At 30.1% G+C, this 22528-nt stretch overlaps 1 protein-coding gene across 2 annotated transcripts; it reads left to right on the forward strand.

Moving 5' to 3' along the window:
• The first annotated feature begins 448 nt into the window (after positions 1 to 448).
• LOC148237665 (uncharacterized) lies at positions 449 to 21579 on the forward strand. Of its 2 annotated transcripts, none has more exons than XM_088205399.1 (3): positions 449 to 622; positions 20800 to 21082; positions 21158 to 21579. In XM_088205399.1, the coding sequence occupies exons 2-3, from the start codon at positions 20933 to 20935 to the stop codon at positions 21251 to 21253; spliced, it is 246 nt and encodes an 81-aa protein (XP_088061525.1). In that variant the 5' UTR covers positions 449 to 622; positions 20800 to 20932; the 3' UTR covers positions 21254 to 21579. The 2 variants fall into 2 exon arrangements, with proteins under 2 accessions (XP_088061525.1, XP_088061526.1); XM_088205400.1 differs by lacking the exon at positions 449 to 622 and adding an exon at positions 9958 to 10019.
• Positions 21580 to 22528: the final 949 nt, after the last annotated feature.

The following is a 22528-nucleotide window of genomic DNA, read 5'->3' on the forward strand; positions in this document are numbered from 1 at the left end:
CTCGAGAGACTATCTGCGGCTAGAGACAGCCCTGCCAGTCAAAACGAGCTACAAGGGACCTCAGAGGACCATCCCGATGACATCATTCTTCCGCTAGCTTCTCGACCAGTGCTCAGAGAAAAGCACTCTACAATAGTTCCCTTCGTTACATATATATATATATATATAATATGTAATACTGAAAAATTGTTACCACCTTTCCGGCATCCATTTCTGACTGCAAAGTCACACTCCTAGGGCTTAAAAATCAGAAAAAAATATTTTTAAATCAGAATCTAGATTGAAAATCTGCACCACTGTGCGTCCTCGCAAACGCTGTCGCTTTTAATTAGCGCCACCGCCCGCCACGATCGATCTTTGACAGTACGTATGCACAACGATTGGAAAGAAGCGTGTGGGGGTCGTCCGACGGCGGCGGCACGCTCGCGTTGAGGTGATACGTTACATTAGTCGATGTCCGGTGGGCGGCTCGGCAGCACGCGGCCCAGCCAGCCACGATCGGTCTCTCTTTCCGTCTCTCACGAGTGTCGAGTGTAGTGCGCGCTCTGTTTTCCCGGCGACACTTCCGCGTGTGCACGGGCGTCGCGAAAAGCGCGCGCCCTTCCCGCGCCACTGCCTTCAGGTATGATGGCCGGTCGCGCCCGACGAAGATTTCAAATCCGTTTTGTTTGTATTTAAAACTCGATAATGTATTCGAGTGGAATTTGCATGCAATGTGACGTTTTAACGATAAATTGTGGCGGTACAACTCGCCGGAATGAATTATTGTGGGAAAGTTGTACAAAATGGCGGCAAAACGGTTCTATCCTACCAGGCCTCTTGTGCAAATCTTACCGCAATATCGGTAATCATATTAGCGAAACTACTTAATGCGTACGTTTCATATTAAAATAACAGCTATTAAAATACTTCAATTTTAACCATTTAACAGTTATTATGGTAGTATGTCTTATAAGTCAATATAAAGGACTTGAATAATGTTTCAAAGTTTTTTTCTTGTTTTTTGAATATGACAACTACTTACACAAATATATTTATGATTTTTTAAATACATTTTTAGAACGATAGATCAATGGTGTAAGTCAATGACTAATACCTAAAAAGCCATTGTTTCGAATTTTATATGAACCCTAATGTTTTTCAATCTTTCGTGTCTCAGAAATCAAAATAATTGTTAATTATAAATATCGACCACTTGAAGTGTAAATTTGCTATCTCTACTTTTGGGTAAAAATGACTTAACGATGTCATCTTGTGCCTTTAATAATATTAATACACATGAACAAAAAATTGCTATCTCCAAAATCTCATATCAAGAAAGTTGTCTATTTAGTTTTTTTTCTTTGTCCTGTAAAGTTTTTAAATATGGAGTTAACAATTTTACACTTTAAGCCATTGATATTCTTCTTGATGTGAAATATTTATCTAATAAAAAGCTCATTGTTGCTCATAAAGAATATTACATATATTATATTAAAACAAAAATAATAGTTAACTGCTAATATTACAAAATATATACAGTCGATTTCATTTAATTGGGCCACTGGTTTATCGAGACAGACGGCTATTTGGGCCAAATCCCAAGGGACAGAAACCAAATAATAGAACTAATAGTAATTTACTTGGGTTATCTGGGACACCGTTTCTTTAATTAGAACCGTAAATTTAAATAATAAAGAGGTTTTACAAACTTCATTTTTTATTATCCACAATTTTGCCAATATATGACAATATAACATGTTACAATAAAAATTAAGACTGTGTATATGCGAAGACGACGACAGTAATGTTGAAAATCCCCTTGTTCATGTTATTAACCTGGAGCCAAAAAAATGTATTACCGGATTTAAATCATTATTTTATGCAAATAGGCAATGACCGGAGCCCAACATCCGCACTGAATACCTGTGCTGGATTTGTACAATTGCAATTTTACAAAAACACATGGGGGGGGGCAGGTTGAAAATTCTCCCCCCCACCCTTCCCAGATATGTTACGACCTAGCTCGATTTTAATTAATCATCATGATATTCATCCGTGAGATTAGAAAAATCTAGATAAACCTAATTTGTGATGATCGATTGGAAATACAATATAAATATATAATAATCACTTATTCCTATCTCCCAGATACAATAGAAATTTAATAACAGTAAGGTCTGTATGGGATTCAAAGTCTTTCGGGTCAATAGTCGGAAACTTATACTACTCTTCTATCGTGCTGGTAGGAAACTCATAGGCGCTAGTATAATTATATGCTGCTTTAAAATGTCTACGAAACTTAATTTGACAGTTGCGAAAAGTCCATTTGCTGTTCAATTACAAACTTAACCTATGCACTATTTGCGTTAACACAGTCAGTTCGAGAGCTATCCATTTCATAATTGAGAACGAGATGCTAAGTTTGAGTTTGGGCTTCGATATACTTACAATTTCTCCGGTTTATTTTGGACATCAAAACGGTGATTCATATGGTGTGTTACATATAACTTACAAAGCATTTCATTACCTCACCAGTGTTAAACGTGATTCAATTTTTGTGCATTTTGCCCAGAGGCAAAATCTGTCAAATACCAAATGTCAGGAACAAGTTTAATAGTATTCATATTTTTTTTTAAAAAGCAAAATAAAACTAAAATCTATTGCTGCGCGACCAAATTTCCATTTTATTAATAAAATATATAAGGTTTAAGAAATTAATAGAAATTTCTAGCTCTAAATATGCCAATTAACTCATAGAAGTTTACGTCAATAAAATATATATAAAATGTCACATATTCAAAAAATGTTCTATTCGCGAAATATTAAAAAAAGTTAAAATAAATTGATTAAGCACTAGCATTAATTATGACTAAGCTAGTATTTATTAAAAATTATTTGCTACAAATAAAATTCTTATTTCTTTAACGAAACATATATTCTTTATTTTATTAATTAAAACTATGACTTAATTAGTGTTTAACTAAAATTATTTGCAACAAATTCAATATTTATATTCTTAACAAAACATATCTTGAAAATTTTTCATTCCGGGCTTTAAACTTCGCAGCCTTGAATGAGATATTTCCCGTAGTTCGGATTTCAATCAAATGTTTCCATAAAATTGATTTTATAGCGTTCATAGGCCAGATTAATTTGTCAACATGTTTCAAAATGCGACAAGTTAATCACCTGTCCTTCCAAAAAAATGAGTTAAAAATCCAACAGCACGTCAATATAGAGGCAGTAAGCTTCTCAATATGGACAATTTAAAAAGACGATTGAAGAGAACTAAGCCCTTCAAACCCGTCTAGTTATCATTACTTGAACTTATTTAGTATTAGTGATTTTGCAGTGTAGAACAGATAAACTCTTGGATACCAATGGGTAAAATTAGGATTTAAAAACATAAAAATATTAAATCTAAAAAAATAATTGTTAGTCATGTGGTTTTATTTTTACAAAGTTTAACAAATAATAAAATATCCTTTACTTTTACACATTTCGTATTATATAATACTTGCGATAAGTCCTAGAAATAGTTTTTTATACACATTTATCTATTAACTGATACATCAAACTAATTTAGGTTGGAATTTAGATATTCCGTACGTTCTTGGTTGGCAGCCTAGAGGCTGCGGGCTCGAGCCACAACAGCAAACTCTAATTGTTTTTTTTATAAAAATTCTCTGTTATTAAAAAAACGGGTACAGCTGCAAAGTGACATCCATTGATTACAAATTAAAATAAGCATAGTAATTTAAAATCTATTATATACTAGATGTTACCGATTAACAGACTTAAAAGTATGGTGGTTATAATATTTACTTATAGGCAGTGGCGTAGCTAGGGTATGTGCCGCCCAGGGCGATCCTTAAAATTGCCGCCCCCTCCCATACATTTTTTGTAGGGTCATAAAATCAGCATTTCTTAAAATAATAAATTGGTTATTATTAAGCTCTTGTTATTCGTAAATGTATATAAGTAACCAATAAGAACCACAGTAGACGATCCCATCGCGAATATGCCGCCCCCAAGCAAGTGCCGCCCGGGGCGGCCCGCCCCCTCCGCCCCCCCACTGCCTATAGGTATTCATTGGCATACGCCACTGCTTATAGGTATTCATTATGTCTAATTGACTTTCCCAGTTGGTACAGATTTAACCCGTTGTAACGCATTGGGCTCACGTTTGGCAAGCTATAATAAGTTTTAAAAAAAAAATTTTGATTACCATGCAAAAAATAATTCTTTGAAAAAAAAATTTACCTGATTATAATACAATGCACTATTTTAAATATAATTCATATATGTCCTTCTTAACATGTCAAACTTTCCTTAAATGCTCCTATACAGCTTATTTTGAACGAGTTGAATGAATTTAAAGATCGTGGTTAAACCCATATACTATACTATAGTTCCCTTCCGATATTTATATAAATAGCTTAATTTAACGACAAAAATTCTATATAATTGCCAGAGACCTCTCGCGTGCTAAGTGGAGGCCTTGTGTATTACACCATTCCAGCCATTAAAGAAAAAAATAAGTTTTGAACAGAAAAAAACTTTTCTCAATAATTACACGACCTGTTTATGTGTGTATAAAAAATCTGCAGCTATAATGCAATGCCATATATATTGAGCACTTAATTAATAATATCATATATAAACGCCTTGATAAGTATCTAAAATGTAAGGAAAACCACATTTTTAATATTTGATTTGACAAGACTTTATTTTACTAAACCACATTTAATTTTAGATTAAACTAGCTTAATTGTGTATATTACAAGAGATATATTAAAAATATATGTTGGTCATTTTGGTTATTAAAAAATTATTCACTTTAATAATGTACTCATTATTTTACACGGACGCCACTGCGCTGTTCGATTTTAATCGTTTCATGGCCAAATATCTTTCGATTAAGAAAAAAAAAACATTCAAGCCGAGCGACGCTGTCGCGTCGTTTTTTGCGTGCACTTAACACTAAATATGAATAAAAAAGTACAAAACACGCACACAAATAAAAACGCATTTATTACAAATCGGTTCCTGTTTCGAATTCCGATCGTCTTTTTTTCCTCTTCATCATCAAATATTGACTACATAAAGCCTCGTTAACCGTATCATTATCATGTTAATTTATTAAACTTCTTTTATGAATTACACAAACCGTCAACCTTGACAGTGTTGACTATGAAACGTATGTTCATAAATGAATCGTTGAGTGCCAAAAGAACACATGTCTGGTTTACTAATTTTTACTGAGAATTTTATTTTTTTAACATCATTTTTAGTTGATCATAAATTGATCCTAATTATCATAATTAACTTAATCCCGAATTAAGAGGTCATTAATGAATCTTATTATGAACGTTTCAAGGGTCTGAAGTTTTGATGAAACTCTGCAACTCCTCTCAGCTTCCAGATTCAAAGTTTATCGTGAGAGGTTCTGAATATGATTTCAGATCTTATTAAACTTCAGCTTCTAGGTTTATTGATGAACTTTATAGACAAGACATCAAACAATTTGTTACATTTACGAGATAGCTGCGAAACGGGTGAAGATAGATATTCTCAGTATTTTGACTGACCGTTTAATATATGTGTAGGCATATTAAATTCGTATTTTCACCTATCGATTTTTGTATCGATTGTAATATATATATAGTATGTGACTATAATAATATGGAACAGTTTTTGTAGATATCTTTATATTATTTTTTAAGCGAATCGATGATAGCCTTAGAAATACATCAGAAAGTACTTATATATTTTTATTAAAAGCTTAAAAAAATCTGTTTTACGTGTATAAGTAAATTTATTATTTTATGCAATATTTCAAGTTTGTACATTTATGGACTTTCTTTCTGTATTTTTATTTTTTCTGTTACATTATCAATCAATAAGATTTTAATTGTTTTTCCATTATTTGAGATGTACATTCTTAAAACAACTCCCATGCCTGTTTTAATGATGCAATGCAAAATAGTAAAAGTAGCTGATTAATATGTTATTGACTTCATATTTACCATATACATAATATAAAAATAGTATCATGATAATCTTTTATAAAATAAAATCAGGCATTACCAGATAATAATCGCTGTAATATCGAATTCGTAAATTGATATATTAGCACAATATATCTTAGTAAAAATAGTTCTTTATAAGTAAAATTACATGCTTTAACTTTTTTTTATACAACGTTTTATTTCAGATTTTTTTAGAAGCTTTTTTTAAGTATACCTTTATTATATATATTAAAAGAAATTCTCAGTTACTACTTAATTATGATTTTTTAATTAATATAAAAAAAATCGTTTATTATTGATTTACACGTAACTGCAATTTTACACCAAGAATCCTTAAAGATTCAATAATATAATTCATATCTATAATAATGCACTTCTAACAATTTTTTTAGAAAGTACAAATATTTTTTTATCAACCATATAAGTGGATTTAATAATTGCTTTATATTATACTTCAATAGAATTGGAAGTCAAATTCAGATGTATTTACAAAATTGTCAATGCTACTCCGGACCGGACGGCGTAATCGTTGCCCTAAAATAATACAAGTATTTAGATAGTGTAGTGATCCAAAATTATATACTTTCATAATTGTAAATAATATAGACTATCGTATTAAAAATATGCATTTACAAACGCAAACAAAAATGATAGTCTAACGATCGGTTCTAACCCATAACTTTCTACTATCGACGTCTATGTATTTATACACATATAAGCGATTCGCTTTCTTTTTCATTTTCAATAACATTCACTTTTGTCGAGGCAAAGTCTTTCGATTCTTGCTAATTCATTCAATTATCGATTCTCGGTAATAATACTGCATTCACTCGAAACATGCACTATCGATTTTGCGCCGGAAAGGGCATACAAAGGCGAATATTTCACACTTAGCCATTGTGCATTAAAACGATAAATATTTCGTTTCGAAAAAATTGTACAAGTGCCACGGTCTAATTCGCCCAGCCGATATCTTTATTATGTATGAAGGAGCCAACCGACCGAAACGGTAATTAATCGTTTCTACTAGTATTTTCGAAATGATTTTCGACATCGAATACGTGTGATGATTTGCGAAATGCATTTACTTTTTTACCGCTGGCATAAGTTTGTTAAAATTGTGACGATTAAATCAATGAAAGACTTAATTATAATGCTTGGTGTTTCAGTCGCTACTCAAAAGAGTATATTTCAACAAGTAACCGACAACCCCTTGGTTGCCACTAAGGTTTCTCATATTGGACAATATCTGAATGTAATACTTTTTTTATAAAAAACTGAAGCGGTTAAATATTTATAATACTACTTCTAGTTGCATTGCTGTTTTTATTAAATAAACTTGTTTATGTAGAAATATCTAATATATTTTTAAATATACCCAGTGGCTAAAAATTGCTTCAATAATGAAACGTACAATTAAGGAATCTTATCTTAGCATTACCAGTTCATAAGCGAAGAGCTTATTATGTGTCGTTTTATAACAATAATCATTATTTTAAATTTTTGCTTACTACATCAACAACAGTATTTGCTTTCTTGACAAGCAAAGGGTTATCAGTGCTTGCGCTTATTTGGGATTGAGTAAACATGAAACTGAAGCAAATTCCAAATTACATTTAGTACCGAATGCGATAAGAATAATTATTATAGAAAATATTTAAATAGAGTTTTGCCTGATCATTAATAAATTAAGAGTCCGCGATTAGCCTAATAAAAACGTGACTTTAGAAGCATAAAAAAAATGCGTAGTCGTATTTTTAATGTTAACGAACGCAATCGGTTTTAACTAGCGAAAGCGATTTGCAATTACGAACAGATTGAGCTTTCGCATAAACATTACGAAGACAAATAAATTAATTAATGCATGCGAGAGACGTTGATTGAAATGTCAAGTTAAACATGGACTTTTGTGTAGTGAAAGGGTTATTATCTCTTTCAATTTACAATGTGACACATTGCATTTTATATGGAAGTGAAATCAATAAATATTATTATATACATACAACACAAGTCACGCTAACAATAAAAATGTAACATTTCTTCATTACACGTAATGATTTCTTCAGAAATGTTACGAGTTCCGCATTGAATATCATGGCGTTTTAATTTTTAGTTAACGTTTATTATTTTATTTTATTGATACAATATGTTCTTTCGTACGTGTTTAGTCTTTTAACTTAATCAATTTTCACATTTCTGATAATTGATTAAAATAACAATAAACCAAGTTTGAAGCACTTCAATGCAAAGGTTAATGAAAATTAAACACCTTGGTTTGTAGCAAGGTTATTCTAAACCAGAGATTCTTAATCGATTTTAAGACCTCGTACATTTTATGGACTACCATGACAACTCGGTATCGCCAATGTAATGAGATAATTAATTTTCTCGAGGAGATTGTATTTAACGAAAAAGTGACACCAGCAAATTTAAATATCATATACTGAAAAAGTATATATAATATTGTATATTCTATTATTTAATAATATTAATATTAAAGACATGTGAACCAAAAATATTTTTAAAATAACTTGCAAATCAGATAGAATCAATATTCTACATATCACATTAGTTTTTAATTAAATACAATTTTTTTAATTTACTAAATTATTTTGATAAAAATTAAATTAAATACAATCGAAATAACAACCAGTGACGTCACTAACCAATACTTCCTTGTTTTTCTTTGTGTTTATATTCAATACCAAAAACACATGCATTTATAGTTACGTGCAACTTTAAGTTGACAATTATTTTAAATTCGTCTTAATAATATAAAAATCCAGATTTTTGCACAACACTCTGAAGCTAGTCGCAAGTAAAATAATTAATATTTTAATAACTTATCAGCTCAATTTTTATTAAAATTACTTGCTCAATAGATAAATATTATATATATTATAATACAATATATTCGAGCACTTTTAATGAATTTACACTAAGGCAATAGTTTTAATAAGCTCGTGTATATTTTTGCGTACATTATAAAAATACACATGCTTTATATTTATGTATATATTTATTAAATTTTATTTAATTAATTTTATTTTATTTGGATATACAAACATAAAATGCATATTATGTACATATACCATAAACTTTGAACTGACTCTAAAGGTCGGTCGACAAGAAGATAATCTTCTTGACAAACATACATGCATATACATACTTATAAATATATATGACAATATTAAGTTTAATGAAATATATAATAATACATTAAATAAAAATATACACACACACAAATGTTTGTATATACAAGTTGTGAGATGAAAAAAATCACTAAACAATTGGAATACTATAACAAAAGATACATTTTTCATAATAAATATCCTATTTTTTATAAATGGGGAATAGTTAATAATATCTTCCTATTATTAACACCCGCCCCCTCCCTCCTTTTCTTAAGTAACTCTCAAAATAATAAGCAACCCAAAGGACATTTCCGTAGCAGAATCGAATTTTATCATTGAAACTTACGGTATTTATATATATGTATATACCTGTCTAAGCCGCAGATGTTTCCAATTGCCCGATATTAAGTATTTGTCTGTAATATTGTTACACACACGCTATTAACTCCTTGTGCCTGTTACGTTATAACGGTAGATTCACAGAAGTAAAAATAAATATAATAATGTATATTATGGCCATGACAATGTAAAGATTTTACCATTCCCTCAGTTCTAAGATTCTTTAATTAGAACAGCGTCTGACACAACTCTATCCTTACCAAATATACATTTGTAGAAAGAATATAATTCTAGTATTTTTAAAAGTGTGTTCGTGTACATTTTGGATGTGCTAACGAAAAAGGTGATCGCACGTACGTAGCACTGAGTGACCCAATGGCACGGAGAGCCGGTAAACTCCGCGGTACCGGTACGAGACGAGGCGGAGGGTGCGGGAGGCACCGGCTCTGGGTCAGTGGAGTGTCCCGTCACGCCGTAAACCCGCGAGCGCCACGGACGACCACGGACGTCAATGACACTACCGCTTAGTACAGTAAGATCTTGGGGTATTAAAATTACAACCCAACACTATTCAAATATTTATAGATATATAAATATTCAATTTATTTATAGAAATATAAATATTAGATTTATAGATTATATTTAAAATAATTATATTTCTCGAATTTTTAATCACATTTTATGTATTTCCTAATTATTTTCAACTGTGGAATATACATTTTATAAATCAAACACCTACTTATAATATTTGAATTTCGAACATTTGCATTCAAAAAGCCTCAAACCACTGCTTCAGTATATTCTAGTCCAGAATAAATTAATAAATAATTTAATGTTGTATTTGGCTTGTATGCACCTCAATGCATTAAGAGACTCTGGGAATAAGCTTTGTGATTTCAATGTCATAATGGGTTGATCGTCAATTGTTAATCGGTTGTTTTTTATTTTTTTTAAAGAGGTCATCAATGATAACGGATGGCTTTTCAATATTTTCTGCCACATGAATATCACTTCTTTCTGCTTAAAATTCACGACACCATTTTACTAGTTGATAACGTCATTACTATAAACAGAAGCCAGTTGGCGATAAATTTCAGCTATAGTTTATTTTTCGAACAAAATATCACTGAACATTTGTTGACATTTTAATACACAATATTGTTACTAATAAACCTTTGTTCACTCTGGCTAAAACCGTAGTATTTTTAATTAAAAAATAGGAAATACCGTAGTATTGACAACTAAAAAATAGCTTTTTATTTTAGAATATGACTCGTTTTTATAAATTTGTAATTATAGCTAAACGCGTTACTGTTGTCAAACTATATCACTCTATATAACCCCTTCGGAGTTCGTCAAAGGTCCAACCTAGGGGTTCCAAAATACCGTCCGAAAGAAAAATCCGGTTTTCGGTTTTAACAAATCAAAAACCGGTTTACCGTTTTTAACTATTCTCGGAAAATTAGGATATTTCATATGTTTTAAATTTTTATTTTAAAAAATAAATAAGTAAATATTTGTTTAAAATTATGCAACCAATCTATTTTCAATGCTTATAAATATAGTAATAAATATAGTAATAAATATAGTAATAAAAAAAATTTTATTTGCATAGTAGAAAGTAAATTATAAATTGTGAAAAATTTTAAATAAATACATTTTTATGGACAAAATTAAATTTATGAGTAGTAAAAATATAAATGGATTATTATTTTATACATTAATTTGGATGAAATATATAAAAAATATTATAATACAAAACTACCATAAATATCAAAAAATACTACTACATTGTAGTTAGAAATTTTAAATATATTTATTACAATTTATTTATTTTTTAAAAATAATACTTTATAAAGACATTCTAACCTGTCATGATGCGTTGAATTTCGTTTTTACGTACAAAAATTATTTGCAACACGTTATAAGTTGACGTCGGTTTAACCTTTTGACCGCGGATGACACCTATAGAAGTCATTAAGATAATCGCCAGTATGCATTGAGCTCCTAAAGGTGTCATGAACCTTTGAGCCTTGTAATATGTTTTTTTTTATAATTTGAGGTTGAAAAACAATTTATTTAAATAAATTATGACATAAAAAGTACAGTTCCCAATAATAATTTAAAATATTTTTTTAGTTGAAATCATTCCTCAGAAACGTTTTTAACTTCTGAAACAGTCATAATGGAGGAAATAGTGTTTTTCTATAAATAAGGAATCTTTTTTCTGAGCTGAGGCAATTGTATGATCGTTGTCTGTATTTATATTGAATCGAGATGATTTGCTTATTTCTATAACAATTTCATTCTCTTTTAAAAAATATTTTTATAATATCACTTAAAAAATATGGAAGCTTTGGAAATATATCTTTAGGTTCAATTAACTACTGTTTTAGAAACAGTCGCAATTTGTAAATATTGTTACAAGCAAACTAAACTGTTATTTCGTATGAGTTAAAGCATTTTTCATTTCACAACTAATTGTATTTTCTTTTTTTTTTAACCGTTAAAATATTAACTCTTTCCCCCTGTAAATTTGTGATATCACTCTTACTTACAATTTGTGATTTTAGAACGTCTATCACGCTATCTAAAATTTTAAAAACATTTTGTTTTTTTTAATACACTAATCAAAATAATCTTCATAGATGTTCTCCGTTATTTATAATTTTTAAGAATTAATTTTCTTTATTGAATTTAAAATTAATCATAAAAAACGTTTAACCGAAACAAAACGACGGTTTTTTTTAATGACTGAAAAACCGGTGAATCGGTTTCTGTTTTAACCGGGTTTTAACCTGGCACCCTGCTCTGACATAAATATGTATTTGCTCTGTTGCTGACTCTTTCTCTCTACAGAGTAATTTATATTTTCTATATAGATGAGCTTCTACCAACCGTATAGTCTTTAATGTCGGAAAATTACATAGTATGTCATTATTCCGATTTCATTCACTATCCGATTATTCCTACAATCTTGGTAGGAAGGTTCTGTTTAGATAAACTTCCACTAAATATTTTGGAATAACCTCCAATTCCTCTCAAGTGGAAGTTATTCCGATTCTCTCTACACGTAAACAACGTCTATAAAAATTCTTTCAATGTGCTCGGATTTGTTATGGGAAACGCGTTTCATTTTAACAATCCGTCATTTATTCATGTCTTCTATGAGACTTTAGTTTGCAGCATTTTTGAATCGGGATCTATAATTTGGATCTCTAAGTAACTAAATGAATATATAATATGAATGATGCACATTTTCTGGCCTAACATTAAAAATCGAAATACCCTAATTGCTAATTATATATGAATATGAAACTTTAGATATTCCTTATATTAAATTTATACGAAAAATCAGAAAAGTTTAGAAAAAACCACGTAGAATGTGATTATATTTTTGTATTTTTCTGCTATCAAGTTCTAGTGTATATATATATATTTTCATTTACATATTTTATTACATACATTAATCCAATCAGTACAATTGAACAACTCACTTTGCTTCAATTCCAAGAAATTACATTTAAATTAAATATACCTATTAATGATTCAACAGTATCAAAGAGCAAATTATCGATTGTTCAATGAACACCTGACGACTCTAACGCCTCGTTATAATTGTTTCCTTATTTTACTTACATTCTGTCATTCTTAGAAAATATATATAATGCGTAAATAGCATTCCTTAGAATCACAAATATTAAAATGAGCACTTTACACTTTACAAATTGAAAAACACATTTTATCATCAATTAATGTTACTAATGCATTTATGTCTGCGAAAACAAAATGTTTGCGACTTTTCGCAATGCACTTAGAAATTTCACATACTCGTCAATAACTTTTGTATCATCGTCATTATAATAAGTTGATAATGTATGCATTTAATATAATCTATCGCTTAAGCTATGCCACAAAAGTACGTAGGATGCTATTAAGAAAATGAAACTACTGCATATTACTGATTCACCTACTGTCGTGCTCGGGTCGACGACCTGCCTATATATCTCTTTGTTTGTATTATGTATGCATTCAAACATACATGTATACATGTAAAGTTTGAAATATTTAATAAGTCTATTGAATAGTTAATATTAGTAGTATGCTGATTGTAAATAATTCATCACATTAAAAATGATTTATTCAATGTATTTTAAATATATAATTTTAGTAAATAATGTGTACATACATACACATCACTAGAGACATGAATCAGTTTACTATATTTTTCTAATATCGTAGTCATTATAAATCAACGTAGTGCCAAAGAAGTAGTATTAATTGAAATGCTTAAATTTCATTTATTAAGAAACGCTGTATATAATCTACTCAATCTATTAAGACGCGTAACAATAATATTGTTGTATTTTATAAAATCATTTTTATCATTATATATGAATTCACTGTTAGTATATACATACATATTATATAGGAACAAAAACATAAATGATAAAAGCTTAAGCCATTACTAAAATACTTTCAACTTTCGCTTTCATGATATTTTATTTGTGTAGTAAATCTAATGCTGTAACTTGGCGTTCTAGTTTCTCAATATGTTTCATTTTTATAGAAATTTTGATAAACAAAAAGATAATAATATTGTATATTATTGTAGATATCCTAATATTATTGATAAACAGATAACTGGGTGATCGTTAAAGATCGTTAAACAAAGTTCAATATGATGAGGATTTGTTATAATGGACGCGAAAAATTAAAGGACCAGAATATTTCGATCTACTTCGAAAGGTTACAGAGTGACGAATTATGAAAGAATTTAAAAGTCTTGTATATAAATCCGGAATTATTTTTTATATTTTGAACAAGATAAACAACCTCTTTGTATAATTGAAAATACGATATTTAAATTCGCCAAAAGACAAATTTTATAGCTTTACTCTGTGAGAGCCCTCATACATTTTTGCAATCTGTTGATTCCCATGCGAAGTGATTTTAGCTTAACTGATTATTAATGTAGTTCTTAGATCACCAAAGCAATGATAAGGACGATTAGAGTTATTGAGAAAATCGTAAACACTTTTTTTGCTATTCGAATACTTCCTAGAACAACAAAATAAGTATACGCCTTTAAAGAGTGACATTTGCTTGATGGATATCTCCGAGGTCAAATTGTGCAACGATAATTTTGTGGCCATATGGTGCTATTTGTCTTCTAGTGATATATTGTTTACCGTGACCGTTTCGTAACAAAGAAATAATCATTCAATCCTTGCATGCTATGGGAAGCCCTTATTTTTTCTAGTCATAACGAGGGCTTTTGTGATTTCACTATTGTCTAGTTTATCCTTATTGATGAATAATCACATTTGGTCAGAGTAATTAACGCGAGTTTCAAGAATAAGATTTGTGTGGTCTCCCACAGTACATTAAATTTAGCAGTATAAGCAAAATTAAATAGTTCGTAGTTTTTTTAATGAAACAATATAAATAATTTCATAAAAAATGCAATGTTTTTAAAAAATATTATTGTAATGATTAGCTCATTTTAATACGCAATTTAAAATACGTAATCAAAAAGGTCACTAAAACATGCTCCTAACAATAATAAGCAATACAAATTGCTTATTATTATGACTTATGTGTTGATATCATAATACCATTGTGTATACAACGCAATGATGTCACTCTGACCGCTCGGAAAAGTATAATATACTATATTTGGCTAGACGTGTGTGTATGCATATATTACGTACATGATATATTAGATCATAGCAAAACAGATTTCTCACTGTTTCTCAAACTGTGTGTCTTTTTATTATTATTATTATGTCCTTAGTTGATTCTGTCCATCAAAAAATTCAAGACTAGATTTTTTCTTGAATATTATCAAAAAAAAACATATTTTAAACTGACAGCATTCCAAACAGTGTAAAGTTGCAAATCTGTTGTATTCGCATACATCGATCCGTAAATGGCATTTGATCGGAATTTGAAGGAAGAGAAAGTTGCAGACGGCTGCCGAGTGGAACAGCTTGAAGCTCGACCCGCATCTGTGTAGTAGTATCAAAGGCCAATGATCCACTCCGACTAACTCTCATTTTTTAAAGCTAATGCCCTCAGCTGCGCTCATCTCATCGAATGTGCGAGCTTGATAAGAAGGAAAATGCGCTCTCTACCGGCCGCGTGTCGTCAACCTTTGGAACACTTTTACCATTCAATGGGTCAAATTCTGATTCCACGTAAAAGTGTGATTCTGATTACACCTATCCGCATTTATACATTTAACCTATGAATCGATACGGGTTCAATGTAAAAATATAAATCACTTAAATATATGCTAAAATAGGATTCCTAAATCCATAAAATTCCTAAGTTCAATTTTTTAATACATAAATAGTTTTCAAAATAAAAGATATATATATGAGTAATAAGCATTTAAAATTGTATAATTGAGAGTAATTATAAAGCACTATATCAAATAACCATATCTATAGCCCAAAGTTTAAATTATTAAGGACATAAACTTTATCTTGATCTTTCATTTTTAAGTTTTTTTTTTATCACCTTTTTGTAGCTTTATATAATTAAAAATGAGTTATTAATGACTACTTAATATATTATGGATTTTAAATTTTTATATCATATGTATTAAAATTATTGGAGCAAAGTTGCATTAAATAATTTTACCAAAAGTAGAATTAGCTGATTTACATTTAAGGTCATCGACATAGTACTGTCAATCGACTTGATATTACCATTCTCAATTTTTATTATATTAAAATCTATAGCTACTTTATTTCAATAGCACATTTTAAACATCCTTTATATTACTTTTTTATAGAAAGAGAAAGGATAATCGATAAAGTAACCTAGTGTCCGATGGCTTGCTGTTTTTTACCCCTAAAACATTGACACACTTGTGGAAATATATGAAAATATGTATTACTATAAATAAAATATTGGTAATAGAGGATATTAAAAGAGAAAGGGTAATAAGTTATATAACTTAGTATCTACCTGTATATTGATTTTTACTCTAAAACGTTGACAAACATATGAAAATATCACATAAGTAAATAACTTAAACGCTTATTTTAGAATCTAAGAGAAACTATAAAAAGCCACAAAAAGCGTAATCGGACGAGCCCCGAAAAGCGTCAGTCAGAAACCGTTGCGGGCCGAATTACCACCAGTACAATAATGTCTCTCTTATAATATTTTTTACTTAAGATAAAGTTTTTCGTTAATATTTATTATTGCGCAACAATTTAAATTACTCTTCTTAAATTAGCGTTGTAACAATCTGAGCGATTCCAAATTAGAAATCTCGGTTGAAATTCTTGACGTGTTGAATAGAATAAGCCTCGAATTTAAAGTTATATCTGGATCTTGTATGTATCATATATCCTTGGCCCCTCTTAAGGGCTCACTCACGTTTGTTTTCATAACCAATCACAATCTGTAACATGTAAAATTTGCGTTTGTGTCGCCACTGGAGTTCATTTACTATGTTTTTAAATGTCTGCTTATGTGAGTCTTTTCGTTCTCGTTAAAGTTGCAAAGCTTGATGTTTTTAAGTAATTAGTCCAACTTATGGCTGGGTGAAAGCTATCAAATAATCCCTTTATATCTTTTGATGAAAATAGACAACTTACCTGCCGATATGTATGACTTAATAATGTAATATTTTGATTTTTACATTGATTATTATTTTTTTTTAATTTTTTTTTTGTTTTGGGACCTGTTTTTGCATATCAATTATTGCTGGATTTCAAGGTGGTCCAATTGATGAACTGTTGGTAGTTCCCACAATACAATGCGCATAATTTTTCTACTTATTTTTTTCATACTTTGTAAAATTATCTCTGAGATTGAATTGACAATCTCGGCTGCTTTTATAAATTAAATATAATTATTGATTGTAGTACATTCAATCATGATATTTAATTTATAAAAGCATCTGAGAAGATGGGCGCAAAATGGGGACTTTTTTGTCTGTCTTATAAATATTGATATATATGACATACAACCTACTGCAGTTACCACGACGATTTATATAGCTGACGGCCTTGACAGTTTTATTACGGAAAAGATAAATTTATTAGAAAGACATTAACTGTTTCACTAAATGAGCCTAAAAAAGTAAAAGTGGGCTGATTTTTACAAAAACGCCTGGGCCGTCATGCATCCTCAATCCGCCCGCACATCTGCACCAATTTAATTAATATATCATACACGATCTTAACTTTTTGCATGTACATTATTTGTACAAAAATTACCAATAGCAAATTTTGGGTGAAAACATTACAGTCTTGAAACACAGAAAGTATTGTGTCTGCAATTGAGCTAAAATTACACAGTCAGTTACTATTAAACTTTCAAATGTATTTTATATAAAAAAATATTATCATATTTTATCGCAATCATATTAGTACAAATAGTTAACATTATACAAATATGTTCATCATTTTAGTAAAATTTAAACTTAAAATGCTCAAAATAATTTAAATAAATAATTCACAATATTACTAAATCATCTATATATTATACTATAAATATGTAATTGTATTAAGTATTGTTTTGATGTGATTATTAGCTATAAATCAGTAGCGATATACACTAAAAGACTATTTACAATATCGGAATAATACTGAACTGTTTTATAATTATGTTATCTAACAATTGATAAACCAGTACCATTGAGTCACCATTCTAATCATATCGACATAAAATGCCATATTTACTAGCATGTCCATAAAAACACATCTTAAATTAATTCCTTGACCTTTCTGCGATTGCAAGTCACATTTGACACAACAGCTATGAAATATCCGCGAAGCGTTGCTATCGTTTTCGCGCTCCATTTAACATTTCCTCGTAAATTAACGATACGATTGTGAAACAGTGATGCGTTTTAATCATAATGCAATGTAATTGTATTTTTTATTTTGTAATATCAATATCACAAGCGTTTGTCGCCACAAGAATGGAAGACATCAAAGGACGTCTCATCACGGAGATGATGAAACTAGAAATCGGAATCAAAGTGCGCAGCGAAAATTTTCCCATAGCTTGTGCAATGGTACATTGACGCTCTTGGTACTGAATGCAGTCAATTTTGCCGTTGCGCCATCTGTGAAATAGGCAAACGAGCGTATTTAAGTATTGGAAAGACCTTTACTGACCTACTATACTACGACCCGTTTATTAAATTATATTATACATACCATTCGATGTTATTCTTTCTTTAATATTTAAATATTTTGGGGCTTTTCACGTAAAAATATAATGCTAAGAATTAAATGAGTATCTTGGTTACAAAGGTATGCATTATAAATAAGTGTATACAAATATATACATGTAAAATTATATCTGAGATTAATTTGCACTTCTATTAAATTATAGCTTACATTAATTATCACAGAGAAGATATTGGTTATTCACTAACTTTGACGGCACTGAAGGCACGGTTTACGTAGCCCAGAATCCGAGGAAGCAAACCTTCGGCAACGCGCCATGTGCGGGTGTGTTTGGCGAGGCGAGCTGGTGTCGTCGTTCTCATGATAACAAAGTGGCGCAGACTCTTGGCTGACCCTCTAAGGATGCATCTTTAAATTCTGCATTATCTGGAGAGCGCCAAGAGGGCTCCTCTGCAGAAGATGTCTTGAATATGGGCCTGATATTTGAAGACCACTTAAAGATTTCTTAAATGGCGGAGGCGGCCGGCCAACGTAAAAAGCCTGCGGGCCTGCTAAAAGGCGTTCAATGGAGACCCGTCAATTTGAAGGCTAAAGCTCCTGTCATGAGATAGACCCTCATCCAAAAAATGTGTGCGCTGTCTGCTTTGGTCGACGACTCAAGATCCACTGTCCCTGAGGATGGCTCAAAACCAGTGATATTCTTTTCGCCTTTTTCGGAAAACCTTTCAGAAACTCATAACTTGCTGAAAATTCTTTTGATAGCCAATGCTTTCTATATTTTTAGAAGCAGATTTATTTTTTCCAAAAACGCTGTTAACTCATTAGGTCACCATAAGTTATATACTTGGTAACCAATTAACATTTTTAAGGTTTGGGAACCTCAGGGGTGTTGATTTTGTAGCCAGTGAGACTCAATATGGAATCAGTTTATATTACAAACGCGTCAAACTATGAATGGCGAGATGTTTTCTCCGAGCGGTGGTGGAGAAGCTGGCGCATGGCCGATGTTTTTAGGAGAAAGAGCTGTCTCAAGACGTCAGTTTTTATATTTGTTCTAATTTCTTCAACACATTAAAAATACTTTTTATTTTCGATCGAAACCATAAGCAGTATATATGATTGGAGTTTTGCAAATTAGCACATTTTTTACTCATATAAGATGAAGGAAGGTGACACATGATTACATATACTATATAGGAATATAAAGTCTCATAAAAGCTTGCATGCTAATTTCCTACGTAGTTATATTAAAGCATTTTGTTGATTTTATGAAACGTTTATTAATTTATTTGATATTTTTAAACATGCGTTTTTAACAACTTCAATTTGTGAAAAATATAACTTTTCGTGTCAATTTACATGCCAAACAAAAATGAAAGAATATGTGGCACAGGATATCTAGATATTAATTGCAGCATTCTGCGTTTACAAGCACTTGCACTTTTTATAGTACACATAATATTTTATTACACGAAAATAATATCGCCAGCTGATAAATATGTGCCACACAAATTGGCAATTGGTTTGGCCCAATCTTGTTTTAGGTTTTCTACCTATTGTCGAGTCCTATTCGTTATATCTACAAACTTCTTTGGCAAATATGCTCCATGGTGTTCTTGAAGATATTAATTTTAAACTCAATATTGAGAAGTAAATAGTTATCAACTGTATATTTTTTTATTGATATTCCAATTAAGACAAAGTAATTATTGGGTTGCGTAATTGTTGAGCCTAAATCGAATATTCGGTCAGTCTATTCTACGTTGCTTAAAAACGTTAACATTATTAAAATAGCCTTTTTTACATTGCCCTTTTTGTATTATAGATAAACAATCACATAAATATTCTTCGTGCAATCTGCATTCTTCATTCTACTTATGTGGCCTCGATTCTCTATTAATGTATATATAGATTATTATTACTCCTTGCAAGCAGTAAATCATAGCGAGATTCTAAAACGTTTTACATGCTATAGGTTGACCTTCCAAAATAATTTCATATATATTTTACAGCGTCCTTGTTTATGTTTAGTTTACGTTGTTTTCGCGACCTTCTCGATTAATATCGTGTGCATCAAATTGACGCATTAAAATATTTAATGCATATCAAAAAGTAATGGAAATAATAATAATTATATATTTTTCTTTTCAGATCCGCACAAGGTCCAACAACATGAATCGTTCATAAACAAGACTGACGACGGACATTGGATATAACAACTCCGTCTTTTAGATAATTTTTAGAGAATTTTAAGCGTATTAATACTAAAAATAATCTTACAACCATGTCGCAAAATTGCAAAACACCTTACCCCACCACGCAGCGTGATGCTAACAATAATATGTACTCTGGAGGAAACGGAGGATCGCAAAATTGTCCTTCGAAAGGCTTCGGAGGGAACAGTTCAACGGCGACGAAAACCCCTGCTTACCAGGTAAGGATTCTGCTAAATAGTTTTTATTATATTATTTTTTCAAATATTAAATAATTTTTGTATTTACTTTTTCAGCAAGTTACAGCCAAAGTCCTCTTCGGCACGGTGTCTGCCATCAATGAACTGAAACTCCAAGAACGCGCAGCTAGAGAAGCTCGCAGGACGCACTGAAAGCTCTCATACATCATGATTAGAATTAAACGACGTTTATATTGCTAGTTGTTAATTTTCGGCGATGAGAAAAATCGAAGTAATTCTCTCGCGCATTCGTGTAAAAATAAACCTACGATCTAACCAAGTCTCAAACCATTTCGATTCTGTAAGTTAATTTGAAATTATTACAAAGCGAGTACGAGCGCTCGCGAATGTTATAATTAAATTTATAAATAATATATATACGAAAAATAATTGTATCATATAATTTAATTGTTTGTAAAATGTAAACATTAAAAATATATATTTTTAAGTAAAAATAAATATATATATTCTTTTAAAAATATTTATTTTATTATTAAATATCTCACCTGTACCATTCAAAATTAAATCATAAAAAAATTATTTTCAATAAGCAAAGTATTAAACCAAAAAAAAATATATTTATAATAATAATATAGCATAGCTTCAATCCAAAATATAAAAATAATTCCATAACCAAAATTAATATACGAGTGACATCTGTACTTATTAATAATTAATATTAAATCACATGAATTAAATAAAAAGAGAAAGTTGTACATCATTCATAAGAGACAATTAGTAACATATTAATGACACTCGTGTTTTCACTCGTACCGACAATAAAAGTATCTTGCAATTTCAGACAGAAAATGTGACATAAATATGTGTTATTAAATTTAGACTTATGCAAAATTGTACCATATTATTACTGCATGGTTTGTACAAATATTACATTAAATCAAAATATATAAGAATTATGTGCTAGCGAGATTGGCAGACTTTTTCTTAACTAATACTTTAAGACGTCTCAGGTTAAAACTATCGTTTTTTGTAATAAATATAACCTTATATTATATTTAATGTGCACAAAAAAGAAAATTCTTTCGTTTCTGATGGAATTTTAAAGCGAATCGTAAATGTACCGCTAAATTTCGCAAAAAATCGTAACTCGTTAACGCAAACATCTACAGTTTTTTTACGAAGCTCAAATAATTTCTTGCTTGATTTGTCATGCAATTTATATTTTTGATGATTAACATGCATATATAGTTTTATATTATATAAATATTTATATTTGTTTGAAACATCTCATTATTTTAATTAAACGTAAAACAAAAAATATTTATTCTATTTACTTTATTTAATCAACTTTTCAATGTCCTAAATTGCAATGAATTTTGTCATTAATAGTAATGTATTCCTAAGGTTGTTCAGATAATTAAAAAATCACCCTTTGTAAGTGATTCAATAAATCACTTACTTATAGCC

The sequence above is a fragment of the Plectrocnemia conspersa genome, unplaced genomic scaffold (assembly GCF_051122295.1).
Source record: "Plectrocnemia conspersa isolate PC_06_02 unplaced genomic scaffold, ASM5112229v1 ptg000002l, whole genome shotgun sequence".
Taxonomy (NCBI): domain Eukaryota; kingdom Metazoa; phylum Arthropoda; class Insecta; order Trichoptera; family Polycentropodidae; genus Plectrocnemia; species Plectrocnemia conspersa.

Bases quoted from the DNA above. Each gene is read 5' to 3' on its own strand.
- LOC148237665 (XM_088205399.1), top strand. From the start codon at position 20,933: ATGTCGCAAAATTGCAAAACACCTTACCCCACCACGCAGCGTGATGCT. The intron at 21,083-21,157 runs GTAAGGATTCTG...TTACTTTTTCAG, and splicing joins CGAAAACCCCTGCTTACCAG to CAAGTTACAGCCAAAGTCCT.